This window comes from Oncorhynchus masou, chromosome 28, assembly GCF_036934945.1.
Source record: "Oncorhynchus masou masou isolate Uvic2021 chromosome 28, UVic_Omas_1.1, whole genome shotgun sequence".
Classification (NCBI taxonomy): domain Eukaryota; kingdom Metazoa; phylum Chordata; class Actinopteri; order Salmoniformes; family Salmonidae; genus Oncorhynchus; species Oncorhynchus masou.
Window position 1 is genome coordinate 46,569,608 of NC_088239.1, and position 21,521 is coordinate 46,591,128.

The 21,521-nt window shown below is 46.4% G+C and overlaps 1 protein-coding gene across 1 annotated transcript in view; it reads right to left on the reverse strand.

The window, feature by feature from the left end:
- Positions 1–13,934, reverse strand: part of LOC135517686 (A disintegrin and metalloproteinase with thrombospondin motifs 6-like) — a 121,766-nt gene extending 107,832 nt beyond the window's left edge. Inside the window, exons 1-6 of the mRNA XM_064942200.1 lie at positions 13,656–13,934; positions 10,947–11,466; positions 10,026–10,426; positions 3,893–4,073; positions 2,052–2,299; positions 1,437–1,520 (exon numbers count right to left, since the gene is read on the reverse strand). Coding sequence (XP_064798272.1) covers positions 1,437–1,520; positions 2,052–2,299; positions 3,893–4,073; positions 10,026–10,426; positions 10,947–11,049 — 1,017 coding nt within the window. The 5' untranslated portion in view covers positions 11,050–11,466; positions 13,656–13,934. The remainder of the gene's footprint in view (positions 1–1,436; positions 1,521–2,051; positions 2,300–3,892; positions 4,074–10,025; positions 10,427–10,946; positions 11,467–13,655) is intronic.
- Between the last annotated feature and the right edge of the window lie 7,587 nt (positions 13,935–21,521).

Sequence of the window (21,521 nt, forward strand, 5' to 3'; positions counted from 1 at the left end):
GAACACATCCACGACCTTGAACAGTCTGAATACATCCACAACCCTGAACATACTGAATACATCCACGACCCTGAACAGTCTGAACACATCCACAACCCTGAACAGTCTGAACACATCCACAACCCTGAACATTCTGAACACATCCACAACCCATAACATTCTGAACACATCCACAACCCTAAACATTCTGAACACATCCACAATCTTGAACATTCTGAACACATCCACAACCCAGAACAGTCTGAACACATCCACAACCCTGAACATCCTGAACCCATCCACAACCCATACCATTCAGAACACATCCACAACCCTGAACATTCTGAACACATCCACAACCCATAACATTATGAACACATCCACAACCCTGAACATTCTGAACACATCCACAACCCTGAACATTCTGAACACATCAACAACCCATAACATTCTGAACACATCCACAACCCTGAACATTCTGAACACATCCACAACCCAAAACAGTCTGAACACATCCACAACCCATAACAGTATGAACACATCCACAACCCTGAACATTCTGAAGACATCCACAACCCAGAACACACAGAACCCAGCACTCTGTCAAGAACAGGGACAGCATTCTGCACTGACTAGGGCTGAATTAAGATTAACACAAGCCACTCAAACTTTCACTTAAAGCTGCTATTGACATCAATGTATGATTGGGCCATCTTAGTAAAAAGCACCAGTCAAAAACAACAGTATATAAGCCTATAAAAGCCATGTCCACCATTTGACAGGATTCTGACATATCTGTTAAAATAATCCATATGACAAAAAAGCTATATATTTTAACTATGAATATATCCATATTACACTCCATCTGGGTAAAACGTATCGGGTTCAGTCTTAAAACAGAGAATGTATGAAGACATTATATACAGGTAACTGCCAAAATAAAGGAAACACTAATTATTGGACCACCAGAACAGCTTCCATGCACCTTGGCATAGATTCTACAAGTGTCTGGGACTCTACTGGAAGGCACGCAACACCATTCTTCCACAAGAAGTTTCTATCATTTTGGCAGTTACCTGCAGGTTGAATGTAAACATCCTCAATCAAATCTCCCTAAGGGAAGATGTCTGAGCTCATCTCCAACGGAGAGGCGTTCCTCTTTAGTGGCGGCAAACATACGATAGGCGCTTCATGTCTTCTCTCCTTTCCTACTCTTGTCCCCTTCTCTCGCCTCTTCTTGTCACTCCTCTCTCCCTTCTCTTTCCTCCTCCTACTCTCCCCCAACGGCTTGGAATAACTATGTTACTGCATAAGAAGTAACCAAACCACAGAGATTGGAACTGAGATGAGAGAAACACATAGATGTTGATGTAGAATAGAGAGAGAGAGAGAGAGAGAGGTAGACGGAGGGAGAGAGAGAGAGAGAGAGAGAGAGGTAGACAGAGGTAGACACCCACCTGGTCTTCAGTCAGTACGATCAGGCGGGTTACTATAATGTTCACAACGTTTCCTAGGCTGGCATCACGGTAAAGTTTGGCAACCTGACCTCCAGAAAAGAAGTAAAAGACACAAAGTCAGACAAACTGTGTCCACGTGTCACAACGCTTGATCGGTGTTTCCATCACACATACTGGGGAGTGGTGGGGGGTAGAAAAATGGCCATCACACATTCAGCTCATGCTGCGATTTAAATGTCTGTTTTCAGTAAGAGAGAACAATCGAAATGCTAACCAAAGGAAGAAACACTTCGAATAGCATTGTTCATGCTCTAATCCACTACATCGACATGTTTTCAATATCAGTAGGCTAGGGAATCATCTCAATGTCTTTCCTCCAATCCTTCACCTGTATTGACGTGAAAGAACTGGACAGGAACAAGTGAGTCCTAACTGCTCTCACCCATCCTGTGAACTCAAACTAGTGTAAATGTAGGGGGAAGAGATGAGGAGAGGAAGCCACGTTAGACCGTTGATACTAACCCCGTTTGAGATTGACCCAAACTTTATTACCAGGTAGTTTTTTTTGTCAGACAAAACAACACTAATCGAAGCAAAAAGCAGGATCAAACTTACAATATTCATCACAGACAGGATGTAATGCTCGATGTCTTTGCGGCCATGGTAACCAACCATCATCTTATCAGCTACCACCAGGGTCTCTACGAAACGTTCCGTGCTGAGTGACCGCCTCCGTCTGTGGCCCCCCCCGGGCAGGGTGCTGTTGGACCCAGGGGCTGGGGTGGGAGAGGACGAGGGAGAGGAGGTTGGAGAGGTTGGGGAAGGAGTGCTATGTTGGCACGGGCTCACGTTTTTTGTGAGGTCTGGGAATGAAGGAGGGAGAGGTAGTTTATATGAGAAAAAAAGATTAGCAACTGAACGAGAAAAGTTGATGGTATGCTGTGGGAAGAAAAAAAAATCACAGGTGATTATAGGCAATGGTTTATCTGGTGATCATCTCCATGGGGTATTTGAACTTTCAAAAAAGATAGGTAGAATGTGATACTGTTGACCTCCGTGTAAACATTCAGGGAGACTAGAACTACTCATGATCTGATAACAAATAATGAGTTCGACACTTATTTTAAAATGTCAATATAAAAAAAACAAGCCACTAAATTAAAACACAATGATTACAATCAGATATAGCCCATTGTGAAGGCATAGCCAGAGTAGAGCCATGGGAGAGTTGGAGATAGGATTGCAGACATGTTGGGAATCTGGCCCTTTGAACCTTGCAGCTGAAGGCTTGCCTTCCTTTATGGCCCAGATGCTCTGGGGAAAAGCTATAAGATAGAACGTGTCAGGGCAAGTCAGCTTCCTGCCGATGACAGCCTTCGCTGCTCCTTATAAGACGTTGGTCCAAATACCTACACATCCACCTGGTTCCCCTCTAATCCCTATCCCATCACATCTCACAGGACACCGCTCTGACGAGAGCCAGAGTATGTGAATTGTCCACGTGTGGAATTGTCCACATCTGGAATTGTCCACGTCTGGAGGAAACCTGTCACCATCCCTACGGAGAAGCATGGTGGCATCATGCTGTGAGGATTTTGTTTCAGCGGCAGGGACTGGAAGACTAGTCAGGATCGAGGTAAAGATAAACGGAGAAAAGTACAGAGAGATCCTTGATGAACACCTGCCCCAGAGGGCTCAGGACCTCAGAATGGGGCGAAGGTTCATCTTACAACAGGACAATGACCCTAAGGACACAGCCAAGACAACGCAGGAGTGGCTTCGGGACAAGTCTCTGAATGTCCTTCAGTGGACCAGCCAGAGGACGGACTTAAACCCAATCGAACATCTCTGGAGAGACCTGAAAATAGCTGTGCAGCAACACTACCCATCCAACCTGACAGAGCTTGAGAGGATCTGCAGAGAAGAATGGGAGAAACTCCCCAAATACAGATGTGCCAAGATTGTAGCGTCATACCCAAGACGACACGAGGTTGTAATCGCTGCCAAAGGTGGTTCAACAAAGTACTGAGTAAAGGGTCTGAATACTTATGTAAATGTGATATTTTATCAATAAAAAAAGTGCTAACATGTCTAAAAACCTGTTTTTGCTTTGTCATTATGGGGTATTGTGTGTAGATTGATGAGGGGGAAAAAACAATTTAATTCATTTCAGAATAAGGCTGTAACGCATCAAAATGTGGAAAAAGCCAAGGGGCCTGAATACTTTCCGAATGCACCGTACACCAGGCTGAGGGGAGGCCCGTATGGGCCAGCCCATCAGCAGCGCAGTCACATCCACCGGAACCTGGGCCTAGAACCAAACTGCTCATTTATGTTACTCACCCAGCACAGAGTCAATCCAGACTGAGGGCAGTGGAGAGAATGGAAGAGGAACAGGGAAGGGAAGGGAGGAGAGGAGAAAGGAGAAGAAGAAGAGAAGAGGATGCGTCACCAACCTGAGATGCCACAGCTGAACTCGTGTTGGCCGGGTTGCTGCCGCGGCGAGGGAATGGAAGACTTTTTATAAATAACATGCTGCTGTCCTTCTCCCTGGTCCCATTGGCTGGAAGTGGTGGACGATATATTCTTTAATGGCTCTATTAAATACTGCTCTTCTTCTGTGGTAATAACGCCGTGCTTGTTGAGAAACAAGAACATCGAGAGAGACAGGTTATAAGCGAACAAGGCAAACAACATTACAACGCACACACACACACATAAACACGACAGTTGAATTGGTCTTATTGTAGTTTTAAAATAATTCCCTAACCCCTTTTATCATAGAAAATGTCTGACAATTTTTGTCAAAAGTAACTCCTACCAGCCTAAATGGACTTACAGTGAACCATTTATGCCGTTCATATGAAATGACCTTTGACAAATAACCCCCTATCATTTTCATTATAGTCAGCAAAATATTGTTATACTAATGAGTATTATCAACCAGGTTGAATGCTTTTTTTCCCCAGCACAACCACAATCATCTGTGAAATGATTGGCACCCCGAGACAGAGCTAAGTGGCTAATGGTGTGTTCCAGCCTTGGTCACGTAACATTGCAGGCTACAACACATAGAACAACTAACTCACAGCTCCGCACTGCTCTCCTCTGTGTGTCGCACTGCAGTCAGACGTGAAAACACCCCACACTCTGAAGCAATTTGATAAATCATGTTATAACAACCAATTACACCTAGAACAACGCTGTAATTACTGGGACTGGAACCAAAGTACACAGCTCTCTGCCCTCGAACACCCTCTTTGTAACATAAATTGAAAAAGTACTTCAGAATGTGTTTATAAAAAACATTGGCACGCTGCATCACTCAGTAAAAACCCACAATGAAACCAATTAACCAAATATGACAACCTGGCACACGCCGGCAAGAAACCAATATTTGATAAAAGCCTAACAGAGTGCGATGTCAAGATGTCTGGCAATTTACGAGATTAAACTACAGATACATTTCAGTTTTGTCCATTTTTGGTACTATTAAAACGGTATGAGGCGAAACAGACCTAATACTAATTCAATTTATGATACTGGATCTGCGGGGCTGCCAGTACGTTTGGCCGCAAGAACGGCAATACATGTTTTTCTCCAAATGATTGCGATTGGCACAGAGGAACAGGGCTTTCTCCTTGTTCTGAGACGTTTCAAAGTAAATGAGGGGGGATAAGAGTTTTTCCAATCGCTTCCAACAGTGAGTTTTAACGAAGACAGTCTGGCCAGTCCGTCAGTCTAAGATCAACAGCCTGAGGACCAATACCTCAGCTTTGATGATTAGCCGCTTCATTAAAGCCAACAGAAAGCAACACATTCGCTTTCTTTCTTATTTCGCTGGAGAAATTCCAGTTCAAAACCCCCGAGGCTAACCCCTAACCTCCAAACATACACTTCTCATAGATCTGACACTATCAGATGAGTCCTAGCCCAGGGCGGTGTTGAGCTATTACCATATTGCCTACCTACACTCATCCAACCCCTTCGGAACTACAAGAAATGACTATGGGTTAATTAGGGGCTAGGGGTTGATTTGGGACTGGGTATTAGTTTATCTGAGGAAACCGGAACCTGGTGTGCCCAAAACAAGATTTGGCTTCGACAGTTTAGTAAGCAAACAGAAAGGCAGCCCTGCATGCTTATCTGTCACAGTCCATTGAGAAGGATATGTATTAGGTTCACTATGGTGAGCTGGCTGGTTGGCTGGCTGGCTTGTTGGGTAGCTAATGACTGGATGGATTTTTGGTTCTTCATAGTAGGTGGACTGGCTGGCTGGTTGGTTCTTTATAGTGGGTGGACTGGCTGGCTGGCTGGTTGGTTCTTTATAGTGGGTGGACTGGCTGGCTGGCTGGATGGTTCTTTATAGTGGGTGGACTGGCTGGCTGGCTGGTTGGTTCTTTATAGTGGGTGGACTGGCTGGCTGGCTGGCTGGTTGGTTCTTTATAGTGGGTGGACTGGCTGGCTGGCTGGTTGGTTCTTTATAGTGGGTGGACTGGCTGGCTGGTTTGTTCTTTATAGTGGGTGGACTGGCTGGCTGGCTGGTTGGTTCTTTATAGTGGGTGGACTGGCTGGCTGGTTGTGACTAAAGCTCTGATGATCCAGTAAAGCAACCTTTCTTAATTAAAGTATGCGTCGCGACGACATGTTAACGGTGCATGGCGACATGTCAGAGTAAAAAAATGTATTTCTAGGAACTCAGAGGAGGTCTCAACTTACTGTTTAGAGTTAGAAGAGTAGAATATGCAAGATGCAATTTGGGGCGCCCCCATTGATTTTGTTAGTCACTCTCACTCAGATATCATATTAACATGGCATTAGTCATGGCAAAATGTGTAGAATTGAAGGAAATTTTCTTTAAATCTGCTAAGATTTCTCTCCACCCCATGGCAAAATGTTTAGAATTGCAGGAGCCCTCCGGTACTGCTGCTCATTCCGTTCACCAGCTCCGGAGGTCTACGTCACCGGCCTTCTAGGCGTCACTGAACTGGATTCATTACCACCAACCCCGGACTATCTTGTCTCATTACGCACACCTGGATCCCATTCCCCCTGATTAGTATGTTATATATGTGCCCTCTGTTCCCCATTGTCCTTGCCGATTATTGGAATTAGCCTGCCGTGATGACAACCTGTCACTCGACCAGCTCCTCAGCATGGTGATTCATTTGGACAAGCTCCTGCGATCCCGGCGAAGACCTGTGAGGAATCCAGACCCCATGGCTACACCTGCTCCGTGGCCAGAGCCCATGGCTACACTTGCTCCGTGGCCAGAGCTGATGGCTACACCTGCTCCGTGGCCAGAGCCCATGGCTACACCTGCTCCGTGGCCAGAGCCCATGGCTACACCTGCTCCGTGGCCAGAGACCATGGCTACACCTGCTCCGTGGCCAGAGCCCATGGCTACACCTGCTCCGTTGCCAGAGCCCATGGCTACACCTGCTCCGTTGCCAGAGCCCATGGCTACACCTGCTCCGTGGCCAGAGCCGATGGAAGCGCTCGTAGGACTCGACCTCTGGTCCGGACGTTTCCCAGACCGCGGCACCCCAGTTCAGGGCCCGTCCAGTCAGTGCCGAGATGACGGTGGCAACCCTGTCGCATTGCAGAAGGAATCCCTTGCATCTCGCTGGTGCGCCATCAAAGCGCTCCGGGAGGGACAGGGGCTCAGATGGGACGGAGGCAGGTCATGGTGTGGGGGCTGGTGCCGCAACTTGTGCTGGAGACTGGAGGGACTGCACATTCCCCTCCAAGCGCAGGATAGTTGCCAGCACACTGTCCATGGAGCTGCCGAGTCTGAAGAGACAGTCCTCGTGAGCGTAAGAGAAGGAGGAATCTGGGTCTCTGCTCCTATTGTGGAGAAAGGGGTCATTTCTCCCCGACCTGCACTCTATCCACAAATAGGTGAGGAGTTGACAAGACATGGAATTATCCTGCTCCAACCCAGGTAGGATGCAAGATCTCCCCTCCTTTTCTGTCAACTCAACCAGCATGTTTTCCCATTAAATTCCCTGAATATCCTAGTCCCTCACTCCCGTTAGCTCTGATTTGATTCCAAAGCTGCCGGGAATCTTTTAGATAGCGCATTACGCATTCCTTTGTTTCCCCTACAGTCACCCATTCTGGTTCGAGCCCTGGATAATCACCCAATAGGGACAGAGCTCGTACATCACATCACTGTTCCCGTTTCTCTGCTGACCCATGACACTCATTTAGAACAGATCACATGTTTGATTATCAACACCCCCACGCACCCCGTTGTTTTAGGTCTCCCTGGTTGAGGTGGCATAACCCTGTTATTTCCTGGTCTGAGAGGAGACTGCTGGGTTGGTTGCATGGGTGTCAGGGGAAGTGTCAACACCACTACGGTGGAAAGTCCTGGACCACGCCCCTCAAGTGGAGTTACCGGAGGAATTCCAGGATCTGCACCGGGTTTTCTCTAAGACCCAGGCTACATTCCTGCCTCCTCAATGCCCCTGGGATTGTGCCATTGACCTGCTGTCTGACACAGCCCTGCCGAGAGGACACGTCTATCCCCTCTCCTATGCGGAGACCGAGGCCATGGAGAAAACTGCCTTTTCCATCACCACGGGCCATTACGAGTTTCTCGTAATGCCTTTTGGCCTGTCTAATACTCCTTCAGTCATCCAGGCCTTTATTGATGAAGTATTTCGGGACATGCTGGGACGTGGCGTAGTGTTTTATATAGACAACATTTTGGTCTATTCTGCTGACCACGCCCAGCATGTCTTGTTAGTCAGATCTGTGCTGGGAAAACTGTTGGAGCATGATCTATATGTTAAACAAGAGAAGTGTTTGTTTTTCCAGCGGTCCGTGTCCTTTTTGGGCTACCTCATATCCACGGAGTGGAGAAGGAGGAGCAACGCGTCAGCGCAGTCAGGTCATGGCCCATCCCCAACTTCGTGAAAGCAGTCCAGCGATACCTGGGGTTTGCCAACTAATTGGTTCATCCAGGGGCTTCAGCAGAGTGGTCACTCCTCTTACCTCCCTGCTGAGAGGAGGTCCCCAGCGGCTTCGTTGGACGGCACACACTCATCTCTGTGCGTCGGCACAAGGAACAGGCCTACCACCATGGCAGTGAGGCGCCTGTCTGGATCTCCACCCAGAACCTGCCCCTCCGCCTGCCCTGCCGGAAGCTGAGCCCGCGGTTTGTGGGGCCGTTTAAAGTCCTGAGGAGAGTTAATGAGGTAACGTACCATTTGCATCTCCCTGCTGATTACCGCATTAACCTGACTTTTCATGTTTCTCTCCTCAGGCCAGTGGTGCCTGGTCTCCTCGCTGAGGCTGGACACAGTGAAGCCCGACCTCCTCCTCTGGACATCGAGGGAGGTCCGGCATACTCGCTGCGTGAATTCCTGGATTCGAGGCGTCGTGCGGGGTGTCTCCAGTACCTCATCAACTGGTAGGGGTACGCACATCCTGGACGCTTCGCTGACCAGGGATTTTCACCATCGGCGCCCAGACCCGACCCGCACCACGTCCCTGTGGCTGTCCCCGAGGCCGGTGTCGTCCCGCTGCTGGTGCAGTGAGTCGGGGGGTACTGTCACCGGATCCCCCCCGGTACTGCTGCTCATTCCGTTCACCAGCTCCGGAGGTCTACGTCACCGGCCTTCTAGGCGTCACTGAACTGGATTCATTACCACCAACCCCGGACTATCTTGTCTCATTACGCACACCTGGTTCCCATTCCCCCTGATTAGTATGTTATATATGTGCCCTCTGTTCTCCGTTGTCCTTGTCGGTTATTGCTACCATGTCCGTTGGTCCTGTGTACCTGTGCTGTTGTATCGGCTTCCATGCTACGTGAATTTGTGCACTTGTTTTACAGGTCTCGTCTCGAGTATTATTTAGAGGTTTACACCTTTACACCTCTTTTGTTTGGGTGGAGAATATAAAACCCCCTATTACGTATTCCTGCGCCTGTCTCCAATCACTAACATGACAAAATGTAAGTTCAAACTTCAATTTCTTTCTCCGCTGTCAACCAAATCTTGCTTAGGACCCCAAAAGGGATCATGTTTTTATGGCCTTGGGTCCCAGGAAAACAGAGAATTTCTCAATGTTCCCAGGCTGAAAAAGCCTAAGAACCCCTGCTGTAGAGAGCTTTCCCCGTTAGCCTTAACCTACTTTGCCCTATCCTAAGTGGCACTGTGCCAGGTGGAAGGAGGCCAACATGCTATTTAGCAAACTCCACTCTGTCTAATCCTGTGACAGTAGAGCTGAGGGTTTGTCTGAGGTAGCCAGAGCAAAGAGAAGGCATAGTATTAACTCTCTGTGACTGGTGGGGGCCTCCTGGCCTCCTCACAAAACAGATCCTTAAGTACTCAAAGAATATTCAAACACACTCAAATAGCCAGAAATACATTCAGACATACTCTAAACAAAAGTCACAGAAACCCATAAAGGGGAGTAGAGTGGTGGTGGGTGTTCTACTTGGAAACAGACAGATCGTGTTGTCCTCTTTTCCATCCTTCCATCACACATTTCAATACCCTGACTGGCTAACAGTAGCTTCCTTCCAAACACACACCTAAACCAAACACATCAACTCCAGAATCCCATGGTACTCACCAAGCCCTTACAGTTACTGAGCGCTACTCTGGTGGAGCTGTACTGATCCCGCAGGTATCCTACATAGTGGCAGTTCTCCAGCATGTCATGTCTCCACTCCAGGCCCTCTCTCCCCCAGTACTCCACCGTGAAATGTTTGGACACCAGCTGGGGGTTGAGGGTCAAGTTCAAGTGAAAGTGCTTTCCGTAAGCCGACAGTCTGTAGAAGACTCGGGTTTGGGCCGGGTCCTGTTCGGCGCGGCCGGTTGGCTCTGGGCCGACGGCGGTGCTGGTTGGGTCGGCGGTTCGTCTCCTGCGACCGGGCCGGTGGTGTTTCACAGTGTAGCTGAGGAAGTCCCCGTTCTCGTCCACCTGCATCGGCACAGTCAGCTGGTAGTGCTGCAGGTAGGACAGGTACTCCACTTTTACAGAAATGAACAGATGGGGAGAGATGAGCCATTGGAGGAGGGGTGCACGAGGAGGAAAGGACGAGGAAGAGAAAAATGAACACAGAATGAGAATCTGAGTAAGAACATTGATACACTACAGGAAGAAGTGACATATTTAAGACAATGGGGGCGCTCCAGCCATTACAGAATATAACAGGACGACACCCTACAGGTAGTAGAACTCATAGAATGTAGAATGTCTATGGTGGAACTCCGACAGACAGACAGGCAGGACAGACATGACCTCACAGTGTTCCAGCGCCTAGCAGGTTGTGATCTACAGTGGGTTCATCCCTCTAAAATCAGTCAGTCAGGCCAGGGCCACCAGATGTTGCAGGTGTCTCACTGACTGACCACTGACCATGAGCAGCAACCATGCATACACCTGCCTCACCGGGAGGACAAATCCGTTTCTCTGAAGGAGAGCAGTTCTAGCACCTTTCGCTGCAATCAAGCAAGTTAAGATGTGCAATTAAGCAATGAGCAGTCCTACCTTGTGAGTTGTGCGAAAGTCTTTGAAATTCAGAGGAAGCCATGACCACCACCAGGCTCAATATCAATATACAAGTCAGCGTCTTCCGCAAAATTTCCATCATTCAGAGAAAGGTCTGACATGGGGTTGGGGGGAGGAGGGGTGAGGGGGGTGGTGGTGCTACTGACGGGCTAGGAACACACGATCAGTCCGACGTGCCTGGCACCATAACAAGCCCATGGTTTGGGTCCTCTGTGGGGGGAATGTTCTCACGACTTCTTCTTCTCTTCTTGTCTCATCCAGGTCTCATCCAGAGAACGTCTCCGAGACACTCAGATTCCTCCTGAGGGCAGCAGACACTTCCAGACCTCACTGGTGTTTCTCTTGGAGCTCATGTCAGCCACTCATCATGGGAGGCGGTGATGCTAGAATCCATCGGTAGATCAGTCAGTCAGTCAGTCACTTCAAGCACGTCCACAGCAGCAAATCTATAGATCTAGATCTATATTGGAAACTTGTCTTGACCAATCCATCTGCACACCTGTGAATACATCATTGCATAGTTCAATAAGCATACCTGCTACAAAACAACTAGTCTACACTCTTAGAAAAATCTAGAACCTAAAAGGGTTCTTCGGGTGTCCCGAGGAGAACCCTTTGATAAACCCTTTTTGGTTCCAGGTAGAACCCTTTTGGGTTCCATGTAGAACCCTTTCCAAAGAGGGTTATACATGGAACCCAAAAGAGTTCTACCTGGAACCAAAAAGCATTCTATTTGGAACCGAAAAGCATTCTACCTGGGGAAAAGAGGGTTCTCGAATCGGGACTGCCAAATAACCCTTTTGGAACCCTTTTTTCTAAGAGTGTACTACATAGGCTAAACTTCTAATCTGCAAATTACAATTAGCCATGGAAAAAAGATGATGCCTAACGACTGCACAGCATATTCACCAACAGTACACTCCATGACAGAAATACCCTCCTCCTGTAGCCTGCTTACCCAGCATGCCATGGTTTGTGGTTAGCAGGATAGCGTTTTTCGTCATGAATCTTGTTCTGGAGGCAGCTCTGCAGAGTGGCCGCTAGCTGGCACGGCCACAAAGTCATACATTCTCATTTTAAACCGAGCCTGAACCTTAACCCTAATCACACTGCTAACCTTAACCTTAAATTAAGCACATTTTGGTGTTCATACATTTTTTCAATATAGCCCATTTTGACTTCGCAGCTGACTTAATTAACTAACAGGAAATCGCTCAGTTCTGCCTCCAGGACTACACTCGTGACAATAAACGTCAACATGCATGTGGCTAACGGTGTTTGTGACACCATACCATCTCCACAGCCTAAGGAGAAGTCAGTATTTCAGATATTCCACAGCAAGTCACAACAACAAGACGATGATCAAGTACAAAAGCAGCCTGTGCTTCGATGTCCGCCAGCCTCCTCAGTCAACACAGCACCTGTCTCTATAACAGGTTTAGGCATCTCTCCCACTGACTCTCTCTGCAGCCAGGAGCAAATCAAAAGATTAACGTTGCTCTCAGCAAGCCCTCTGTGCGTGTGTGCGTGGGTAATAACGCAGAAATAAAGGTGTTATAATAGTGTAATAACATACATATTTATCATTGAACCTATCCATCAATTAATGAATAAATCAATCACTTGTTCTATATTTCAAACCAATTACCGGATAATCTTCAAGAAAGAGAGGGTCACTCACTCACACAGCTCATAAACGGCATGCCATACTTTTAGAACCAAGTCCAGGCGAGGTTCCAAGTTTACGTCCAAGTGAAAACGCGTAAATTCCAGTAATCACCTCTGATCTATCGGATGTGCGTAAAGACAGTATGGGTGGTTATCTGTCTGTGGCTAGAATCCAGTGTTGGAAGCGGCGTGTTGCACCTTCTGTAAGCTCTATATAATGAACATCTAGCGGCACATATCCAGACAGCAGCGCTACATCTACTTGGCCACTCCGTCTGACCCAGACATTTGGCACCCAGCCCGAATACATCAGACAACACCGACCGACCGAATGAAATAAAATAAAAACTGCTCCTTTCAAGTTAATCTAGGAGGATATGTAATTCAACTACAACTGGAATAGCATACCACCAGTTCAACACTGTTCCTGTGTTAGGGATTGCCAAAAAAAGTATGAAAACGCCGGGAATAATTATTGTTAGCTATTGTAGAAGTGACAGACACTATCTCGCTCAAGTCATATGGGTTTGTTTGACGCCTTAACACACAGGCAGAGACGGACCGTTCTTGCAGATGTGGATCTGTTTCAGTGAGTTATAAATTCTAACAGTGCAGATATAGTAGGCTATGCCAAGTGCTTAGACATCAAACCAGTTTTAAGAGACACGTGATTTTTCAATAAACGCTGGAAGAAATAGTGGATCCAACTTTAACCAACATTTACTCACCAAACACTATGTGTAAGGAATTCCAAGTGCCTATAGGGTTGTACTTTTTCCACGTTTCATCTAGTTCTAATTGAGTTAAAATCACAAAAAAAGAGGTTTTCCAAAAGATGTACGCTACAATGTGAAAGATAAATCATTGCATTTTCTGTTGTTAAAAAAAAGAAGAAGATGGTCAGCCTACATATTTGAAAGAAAAGGGATCTGCGGCGGCTCCGTTAAAAGTGCATGAGAGACACACAGCATTCTCTAGTTGTGTCTATGGAGTGCTGATAGACTACAAGCAGATAGTTACCGTCCTCATCTTCATTGTCAGCGGCAAAGCCCAACTGTGTAGAGTAGAGTAACGTTACAGAGTGCAGACAATAGACTTCGCCTGCGCTGAAATTCCGTAGTAGGCAGATGACTTCTCTCCTCTGTCCATCACTTTTCGGTTTATGCCATTCTCTATATCCCCATGAGAGAGAAAACAGAGGAACATAAATGTCTTAGCAGAAAAGTCTATCCCCAAGAATAACTTTTAGAATAACTTTTAAACTATCTCCAAAATAAGGAGACCTAATTCATAGCCCAACTGGCCTCTTTAAAATAGACTTGGTGTGTTTGCTGAGTTGTTATTTTGGATAACGCGGGTAGTATGCTGCACAATAATAACAAAAAGTCTACATCTAGGACAGTGTATGCAACACAGCTAAATTGAGTTGAGGTAGCACCCTTTAATACAGTATACCCGGTCTGGAACCATAGCCAAGTTCTGAGCTGCTTCAAATTGGCAGCTTTTTCAGGCTGGGAGGTTCAGCTGACGTCATTGCAGATGTGCGTATTCTAACATCAGCTGTGCGCATGTTCCGATCTAATATCACGTGCGGGGGGGGGTTACAAATAGGTTTCAGGAACTTCTCTTTTCCAGAACCTATACGCACAAAGTCTAGCATAATTGACTGTTTTTGCCAACTATCACAGTAGAAAAAAGTTTGGCATACTTAAAAGTGTTTATTGCAACGAAGTTATACACAGGTGTAGAAAACATTATTTTTCTGTGGATGTTTGGTTATTAGGAGACCTAACTAACATATAGTAGTGAAATTGGTTAACTTTAATAGCCTGCCCAAAACCTTGGTCTCTTATGGTACACCATCTATAGTGTACAATATGTAAAACTCTACAGGTCTAATCTTTGACAAAGCTAACAATATCCTATATTTATTCTTGTTGTGGAAAAATAGATATGGTTTAAATACAATTATATTGTCTACCAATAAAACTACTATTTGCCCAGTGATGTTGCTGAAATGCAACAGTGACTGAGTTGGCCTAGGGAAAAATTAGATGAGTCAAATAGCAAAGCAATTTTGCAGAATCTAGTGTGTAAGCTACTTAAGAAGGAGAATCACTCTGACGATGAACACAGAACTATTTGAAGGATTGTTGCGCCTTCTTGTGTTCAAAAACGATATAGCAACTTCTACAATGTATTTTTTATTTCACCTTTATTTAACCAGGTAGGCTAGTTGAGAACAAGTTCTCATTTACAACTGCGACCTGGCCAAGATAAAGCATAGCAGTGTGAACAGACAACAACACAGTTACACATGGAGTATACAATAAACAAATCAATAACACAGTAGAAAAAAAAAATCTATATACATTGTGTGCAAAAGGCATGAGGAGGTAGGCGAATAATTACAATTTAGCAGATTAACACTGGAGTGATAAATCATCAGATGGTCATGTGCAGGTAGAGATACTGGTGTGCAAAAGAGCAGAAATTAGGTAAATTGGGTGGGCTATTTACCGATGGACTATGTACAGCTGCTTCGATCGGTTAGCTGCTCAGATAGCAGGTGTTTAAAGTTGGTGAGGGAGATAAAAGTCTCCAACTTCAAAGATTTTTGCAATTCGTTCCAGTCACAGGCAGCAGAAAACTGGAAGGAAAGGCGGCCAAATGAGGTGTTGGCTTTAGGGATGATCAGTGAGATACACCTGCTGGAACGCATGCTACGGGTGGGTGTTGCCATCGTGACCAGTGAACTGAGATAAGGCGGAGCTTTACCTAGCATGGACTTGTAGATGACCTGGAGCCAGTGGGTCTGGCGACGAATATGTAGCGAGGGCCAGCCGACTAGAACATACAGGTCGCAGTGGTGGGTGGTATAAGGTGCTTTAGTAACAAAACGGATGGCACTGTGATAAACTGCATCCAGTTTGCTGAGTAGAGTATTGGAAGCTTTTTGTAGATGACATCGCCGAAGTCGAGGATCGGTAGGATAGTCCGTTTTACTAGGGTAAGTTTGGTGGTGTGAGTGAAGGAGGCTTCGTTGCGAAATAGAAAGCCAATTCTAGATTTGATTTTGGATTGGAGATGTTTGATATGAGTCTGGAAGGAGAGTTTACAGTCTAGCCAGCCACTTAGGTACTTATAGATGTCCACATATTCTAGGTCGGAACCATCCAGGGTGGTGATGCTAGTCAGGCGTGCGGGTGCAGGCAGCGAACGGTTGAAAAGCATGCATTTGGTTTTACTAGCGTTTAAGAGCAGTTGGAGGCCACGGAAGGAGTGTTGTATGGCATTGAAACTCGTTTGGAGGTTAGATAGCACAGTGTCCAAGGAAGGGACAGAAGTATACAGAATGGTGTCGTCTGCGTAGAGGTGGATCAGGGAATCGCCCGCAGCAAGAGCAACATCATTGATATTTACAGAGAAAATAGTCGGCCCGAGAATTGAACCCTGTGGCACCCCCATGGAGACTGCCAGAGGACCAGACAACATGCCCTCCAATTTTACACACTGAACTCTGTCTGCAAAGTAGTTGGTGAACCAGGCGAGGCAGTCATTAGAAAAACCGAGGCTACTGAGTCTGCCGATAAGAATATGGTGAATGACAGAGTCGAAAGCCTTGGCCAGGTCGATGAAGACGGCTGCACAGTACTGTCTTTTATCGATGGCGGTTATGATATCGTTTGGTACCTTGAGCGTGGCTGAGGTGCACCCGTTACCGGCTCGGAAACCAGATTGCACAGCGGAGAAGGTACGGTGGGATTCTAGATGGTCAGTGATCTGTTTGTTGACATGGCTTTCGATAGGCAGGGCAGGATGGATATAGGTCTATAACAGTTTGGGTCCAGGGTGTCTCCCCCTTTGAAGAGGGGGATGACCGCGGCAGCTTTCCAGTCCTTGGGGATCTCAGACGATATGAAAGAGAGGTTGAACAGGCTGGTAATAAACTGAAATGAAATCATTAATAAACCTGTTTCAAAAACTAAAATAGACTGAAACTATTATATTTGACTACAAAACAAACTAAAATAAAATTAACCATGAATGATGTTCAGTTTTAGTTTTGGGTGGGAAAAAATCTAATGGGGTTTTCATTTTTATTTTTTTCTAATCGGGTTTTCAAGCTTCTGAATCTGGCATGTCACATTGACAATGGACGTGTTTGAGAGCATCAAAACGACTGCAGGCGACTGCTGACTGACTGATCTACAAGTCACCTTGCGTCATAAATAACAACTCATTAGAATTTGAAGATCAGTCAGTCAGTCGAAATTTACCCATGAAACATTGCGGTTTTGATCATCTTGAACATAACCATTGATGTTATCATTTAAATGTAAACTCAACAAAATAATGTTTCTACAAGCAGCAACCACAGAGATACATAAAGGTATCATCTTCATATGCAGTGCATTGAGAAAGTATTCAGAACCCTTCCCCTTTTGGAAATGTTGTTATGTCACAGCCTTATTCTAAAATGTATTCAATTGTTTTTTTTTACTCTTCAATCTACACGCAATACCCCCATAACAAGAAAGCAAAAACAGGATTTTAGACATTTTTGCAAATGTATATTAAAAAAAATACTGAAATATCACATATACATAAGTACTCTTTACTCAATACTTTGTTGGAGCACCTTTGGCAGTGATTGCATCCTCGAGTCTTCTTGGGTACGACGCTACAATCTTGGCACACCTTTCTTTGGGGAGTTTCTTCCATTCTACTCTGCAGATCCTCTCAAGCTCTGTCAGGTTGGATGGGGAGTGTTGTTGCACAGCTATTTTCAGGTCTCTCCAGAGATGTTCAATCGGGTTCAAGTCCGGGCTTTGGCTGGGCCACTAAAGGACATTCAGAGACTTATCCCGAAGCCACTCCTGTGTTGTCTTGTCTGTGTGCTTAGGGTTGTTGTACTGTTTGAAGGTGAACCTTCACCCCAGTCTGAGGTCCTGAGCGCTCTGGAGCAGGTTTTCATCAAGGATCTCTCTGTACTTTGCTCCGTTCATCTTTGCCTCGATTGTGACTTAGACTCCCAGTCCCTGCCGCTGAAAAACATCCCCACGGCATGATGCTGCCACCACCATGCTTCACTGTAGGGATGGTGCAAGGTTTCCTCCAGAAGTGAAGCTTGACATTCAGGCCAAATAGTTCAATCTTGGTTTCATCAGACCAGAGAATCTTGTTTCTCATGGTCTGAGAGTCCTTCAGGTGCCTTTTGGTAAACTCCAAGCGGGCTGTCATGTGCCTTTTACTAAATCAAATCATCAAATTAAATCAAATTTTATTTGTCACATACACATGGTTAGCAGATGTTAATGCGAGTGTAGCGAAATGCTTGTGCTTCTAATTCCGACAATGCAGTAATAACCAACAAGTAACCTAGCTAATACTACCTTATACACACAAGTGTAAAGGGATAAAGAATATGTACATAAAGATATATGAATGAGTGATGGTACAGAGCGGCATAGGCAAGATGCAGTAGATGGTATCGAGTACAGTATATACATATGAGATGAGTATGTAAACAAGGTGGCATAGTTCAAAGTGGCTAGTGATACATGTATTACATAAAGATGCAGTAGATGATATAGAGTACAGTATATACGTATACATATGAGATAAATAATGTAGGGTATGTAAACATTATATTAAGTAGCATTGTTTAAAGTGGCTAGTGATATATTTTACATCAATTCCCATCAATTCCCATTATTAAAGTGGCTGGAGTTGAGTCAGTGTGTTGGCAGCAGCCACTCAATGTTAGTGGTGGCTGTTTAACAGTCTGATGGCCTTGAAATAGAAACTGTTTTTCAGTCTCTCGGTCCCACCTTTGATGCACCTGTACTGACCTCGCCTTCTGGATGATAGCGGGGTGAACAGGCAGTGGCTCGGGTGGTTGTTGTCCTTGATGATCTTTATGGCCTTCCTGTGACATCGGGTGGTGTAGGTGTCCTGGAGGGCAGGTAGTTTGCCCCCGGTGATGCGTTGTGCAGACCTCACTACCCTCTGGAGAGCCTTACGGTTGTGGGCGGAGCAGTTGCCGTACCAGGCGGTGATACAGCCCGACAGGATGCTCTCGATTGTGCATCTGTAGAAGTTTGTGAGTGCTTTTGGTGACAAGCCGAATTTCTTCAACCTCCTGAGGTTGAAGAGGCGCTGCTGCGCCTTCTTCACGATGCTGTCTGTGTGGGTGGACCAATTCAGTTTGTCAGTGATGTGTACGCCAAGGAACTTAAAATTTACTACCCTCTCCACTACTGTTCCATCGATGTGGATAGGGAGGTGTTCCCTCCGCTGTTTCCTGAAGTCCACAATCATCTCCTTAGTTTTGTTGACGTTGAGTGTGAGGTTATTTTCCTGACACCACACTCCGAGGGCCCTCACCTCCTCCCTGTAGGCCGTCTCGTCGTTGTTGGTAATCAAGCCTACCACTGTTGTGTCGTCCGCAAACTTGATGATTGAGTTGGAGGCGTGCGTGGCCACGCAGTCGTGGGTGAACAGGGAGTACAGGAGAGGGCTCAGAACGCACCCTTGTGGGGCCCAGTGTTGAGGATCAGTGGGGTGGAGATGTTGTTACCTACCCTCACCACCTGGGGGCGGCCCGCCAGGAAGTCCAGTACCCAGTTGCACAGGGCGGGGTCGAGACCCATGGTCTCGAGCTTGATGACGAGTTTGGAGGGTACTATGGTGCTAAATGCTGAGCTGTAGTCGATGAACAGCATTCTCACATAGGTATTCCTCTTGTCCAGATGGGTTAGGGCAGTGTGCAGTGTGGTTGAGATTGCATTGTCTGTGGACCTATTTGGGCGGTAAGCAAATTGGAGTGGGTCTCGGGTGTCAGGTAGGGTGGAGGTGATATGGTCCTTGACTAGTCTCTCAAAGCACTTCATGATGACGGAGCTGAGTGCTATGGGGCAGTAGTCGTTTAGCTCAGTTACCTTAGCTTTCTTGGGAACAGGAACAATGGTGGCCCTCTTGAAGCATGTGGGAACAGCAGACTGGGATAGGGATCGATTGAATATGTCCGTAAACACACCAGCCAGCTGGACTGCGCATGCTCTGAGGGCGCGGCTGGGGATGCCGTCTGGGCCTGCAGCCTTGCGAGGGTTAACACGTTTAAATGTTTTACTCACCTCGGCTGCAGTGAAGGAGAGTCCGCATGTTTTGGTTGCGGGCTGTGTCAGTGGCACTGTATTGTCCTCAAAGCGGGCAAAAAAGTTATTTAGTCTGCCTGGGAGCAAGGCATCCTGGTCCGTGACTGGGCTGGTTTTCTTGATTGGGAGTGGCTTCCGTCCGGCCACTCCACCATAAAGGCCTGATTGGTGGAGTGCTGCAAAGATGGTTGTCCTTCTGGAAGGTTCGCCCATTTTTACAGAGGAACTCTGGAGCTCTGTCAGAGAGACCATAGGGTTCTTGGTCACCTCCCTGACCAAGGCCCTTCTCCCTGGATTGCTCTGTTTGGACAGGCGGACAGCTCTAATAAGAGTCTTGAAGGTTCCAAACTCCTTCCATTTAAGAATTATGGAAGCCACTGTGTTCTTTGGGACCTTCAATGCTGAAGAAATGTTTTGATACCCTTCCCCAAATCTGAGCCTCGACATAATCCTGTCTCGGACCTCTACGGACAATTCCTTCAACCTCATGGCTTGGTTTTTGCTCTGATATGCACGGTCAACTGTGAGACTTTATATAGACAGGTGTGTGCCTTTTCAAATCATGTCCAATCAATTGTATTTACCACAGGTGGACTCCAATCAAGTTTTAGAAACATCTCAAGAATGATCAATGGAAACAGGATGCACCTGAGCTCAATTTCGAATCTCATAGCAAAGGGTCTGAATACATAGGTAAATAATGTATTTCAGTTTTTTTGTATATATATATATATAAACTCCACAAAAAAAGAAACGTCCCTTTTTCAGGACCCTGTCTTTCATAGATAATTTGTACAAATCCAAATAACTTCACAGATCTTCATTGTAAAGGGTTTTAACACTGTTTCCCATGCTTGTTCGATGAACCATACAAAGTTGATGAACATGCACCTGTGGAACGGTCGTTAAAACACTAACAGCTTACAGACGTTTGGTAATTAAGGTTACAGTTAAGAAAACGTAGGACACTAAAGAGGCCTTTCTACTGACTCTGAAAAACACCAAAAGAAAGATGCCCAGGGTCCCTGCCCATCTGTGTGAACGTGCCTTAGGCATGCTGCAAGGAGGCATGAGGACTGCAGATGTGGTCAGTGTAATAAATTGCAATGTCCGTACTGTAAGACGCCTAAGACAGTGCTACAGGGAGACAGGACGGACAGCTGATCATCCTCGCAGTGGCAGACCACATGTAACAACATCTGCACAGGATCGGTACATCCGAACATCACACCTGCGGGACAGGTACAGTATGGCAACAACAACTTCCCGAGTTACACCAGGAACGCACAATCCCTTCATCAGTGCTCACATTGTATAGGCTGAGAGATAGGCTGAGAGATGCTGGACTGAGGGCTTGTAGGCCTGTGTAAGGCAGGTCCTCACCAGACATCACCAGCAACAATGTCGCCTATGGGCACAAACCCACCGTCGCTGGACCAGACAGGACTGGCAAAAAGTGCTCTTCACTGACGAGTCGCAGTTTGTCTCACCAGGGGGGATGGTCGGATTCCCGTTTGTCTTCGAAGGAATGAGCGTTACACAGAGGCCTGTACTCTGGAGCGGGATCGATTTGGAAGTGAAGGGTCCGTCATGGTCTGGGGCGATGCATCACATCATCATCGGACGGAGCTTGTTGTCATTGCAGGCAATCTCAACGCTGTGCGCTACAGGGAAGACATCCTCCTCCCTCATGTGGTACCCTTCCTGCAGGCTCATCCTGACATGA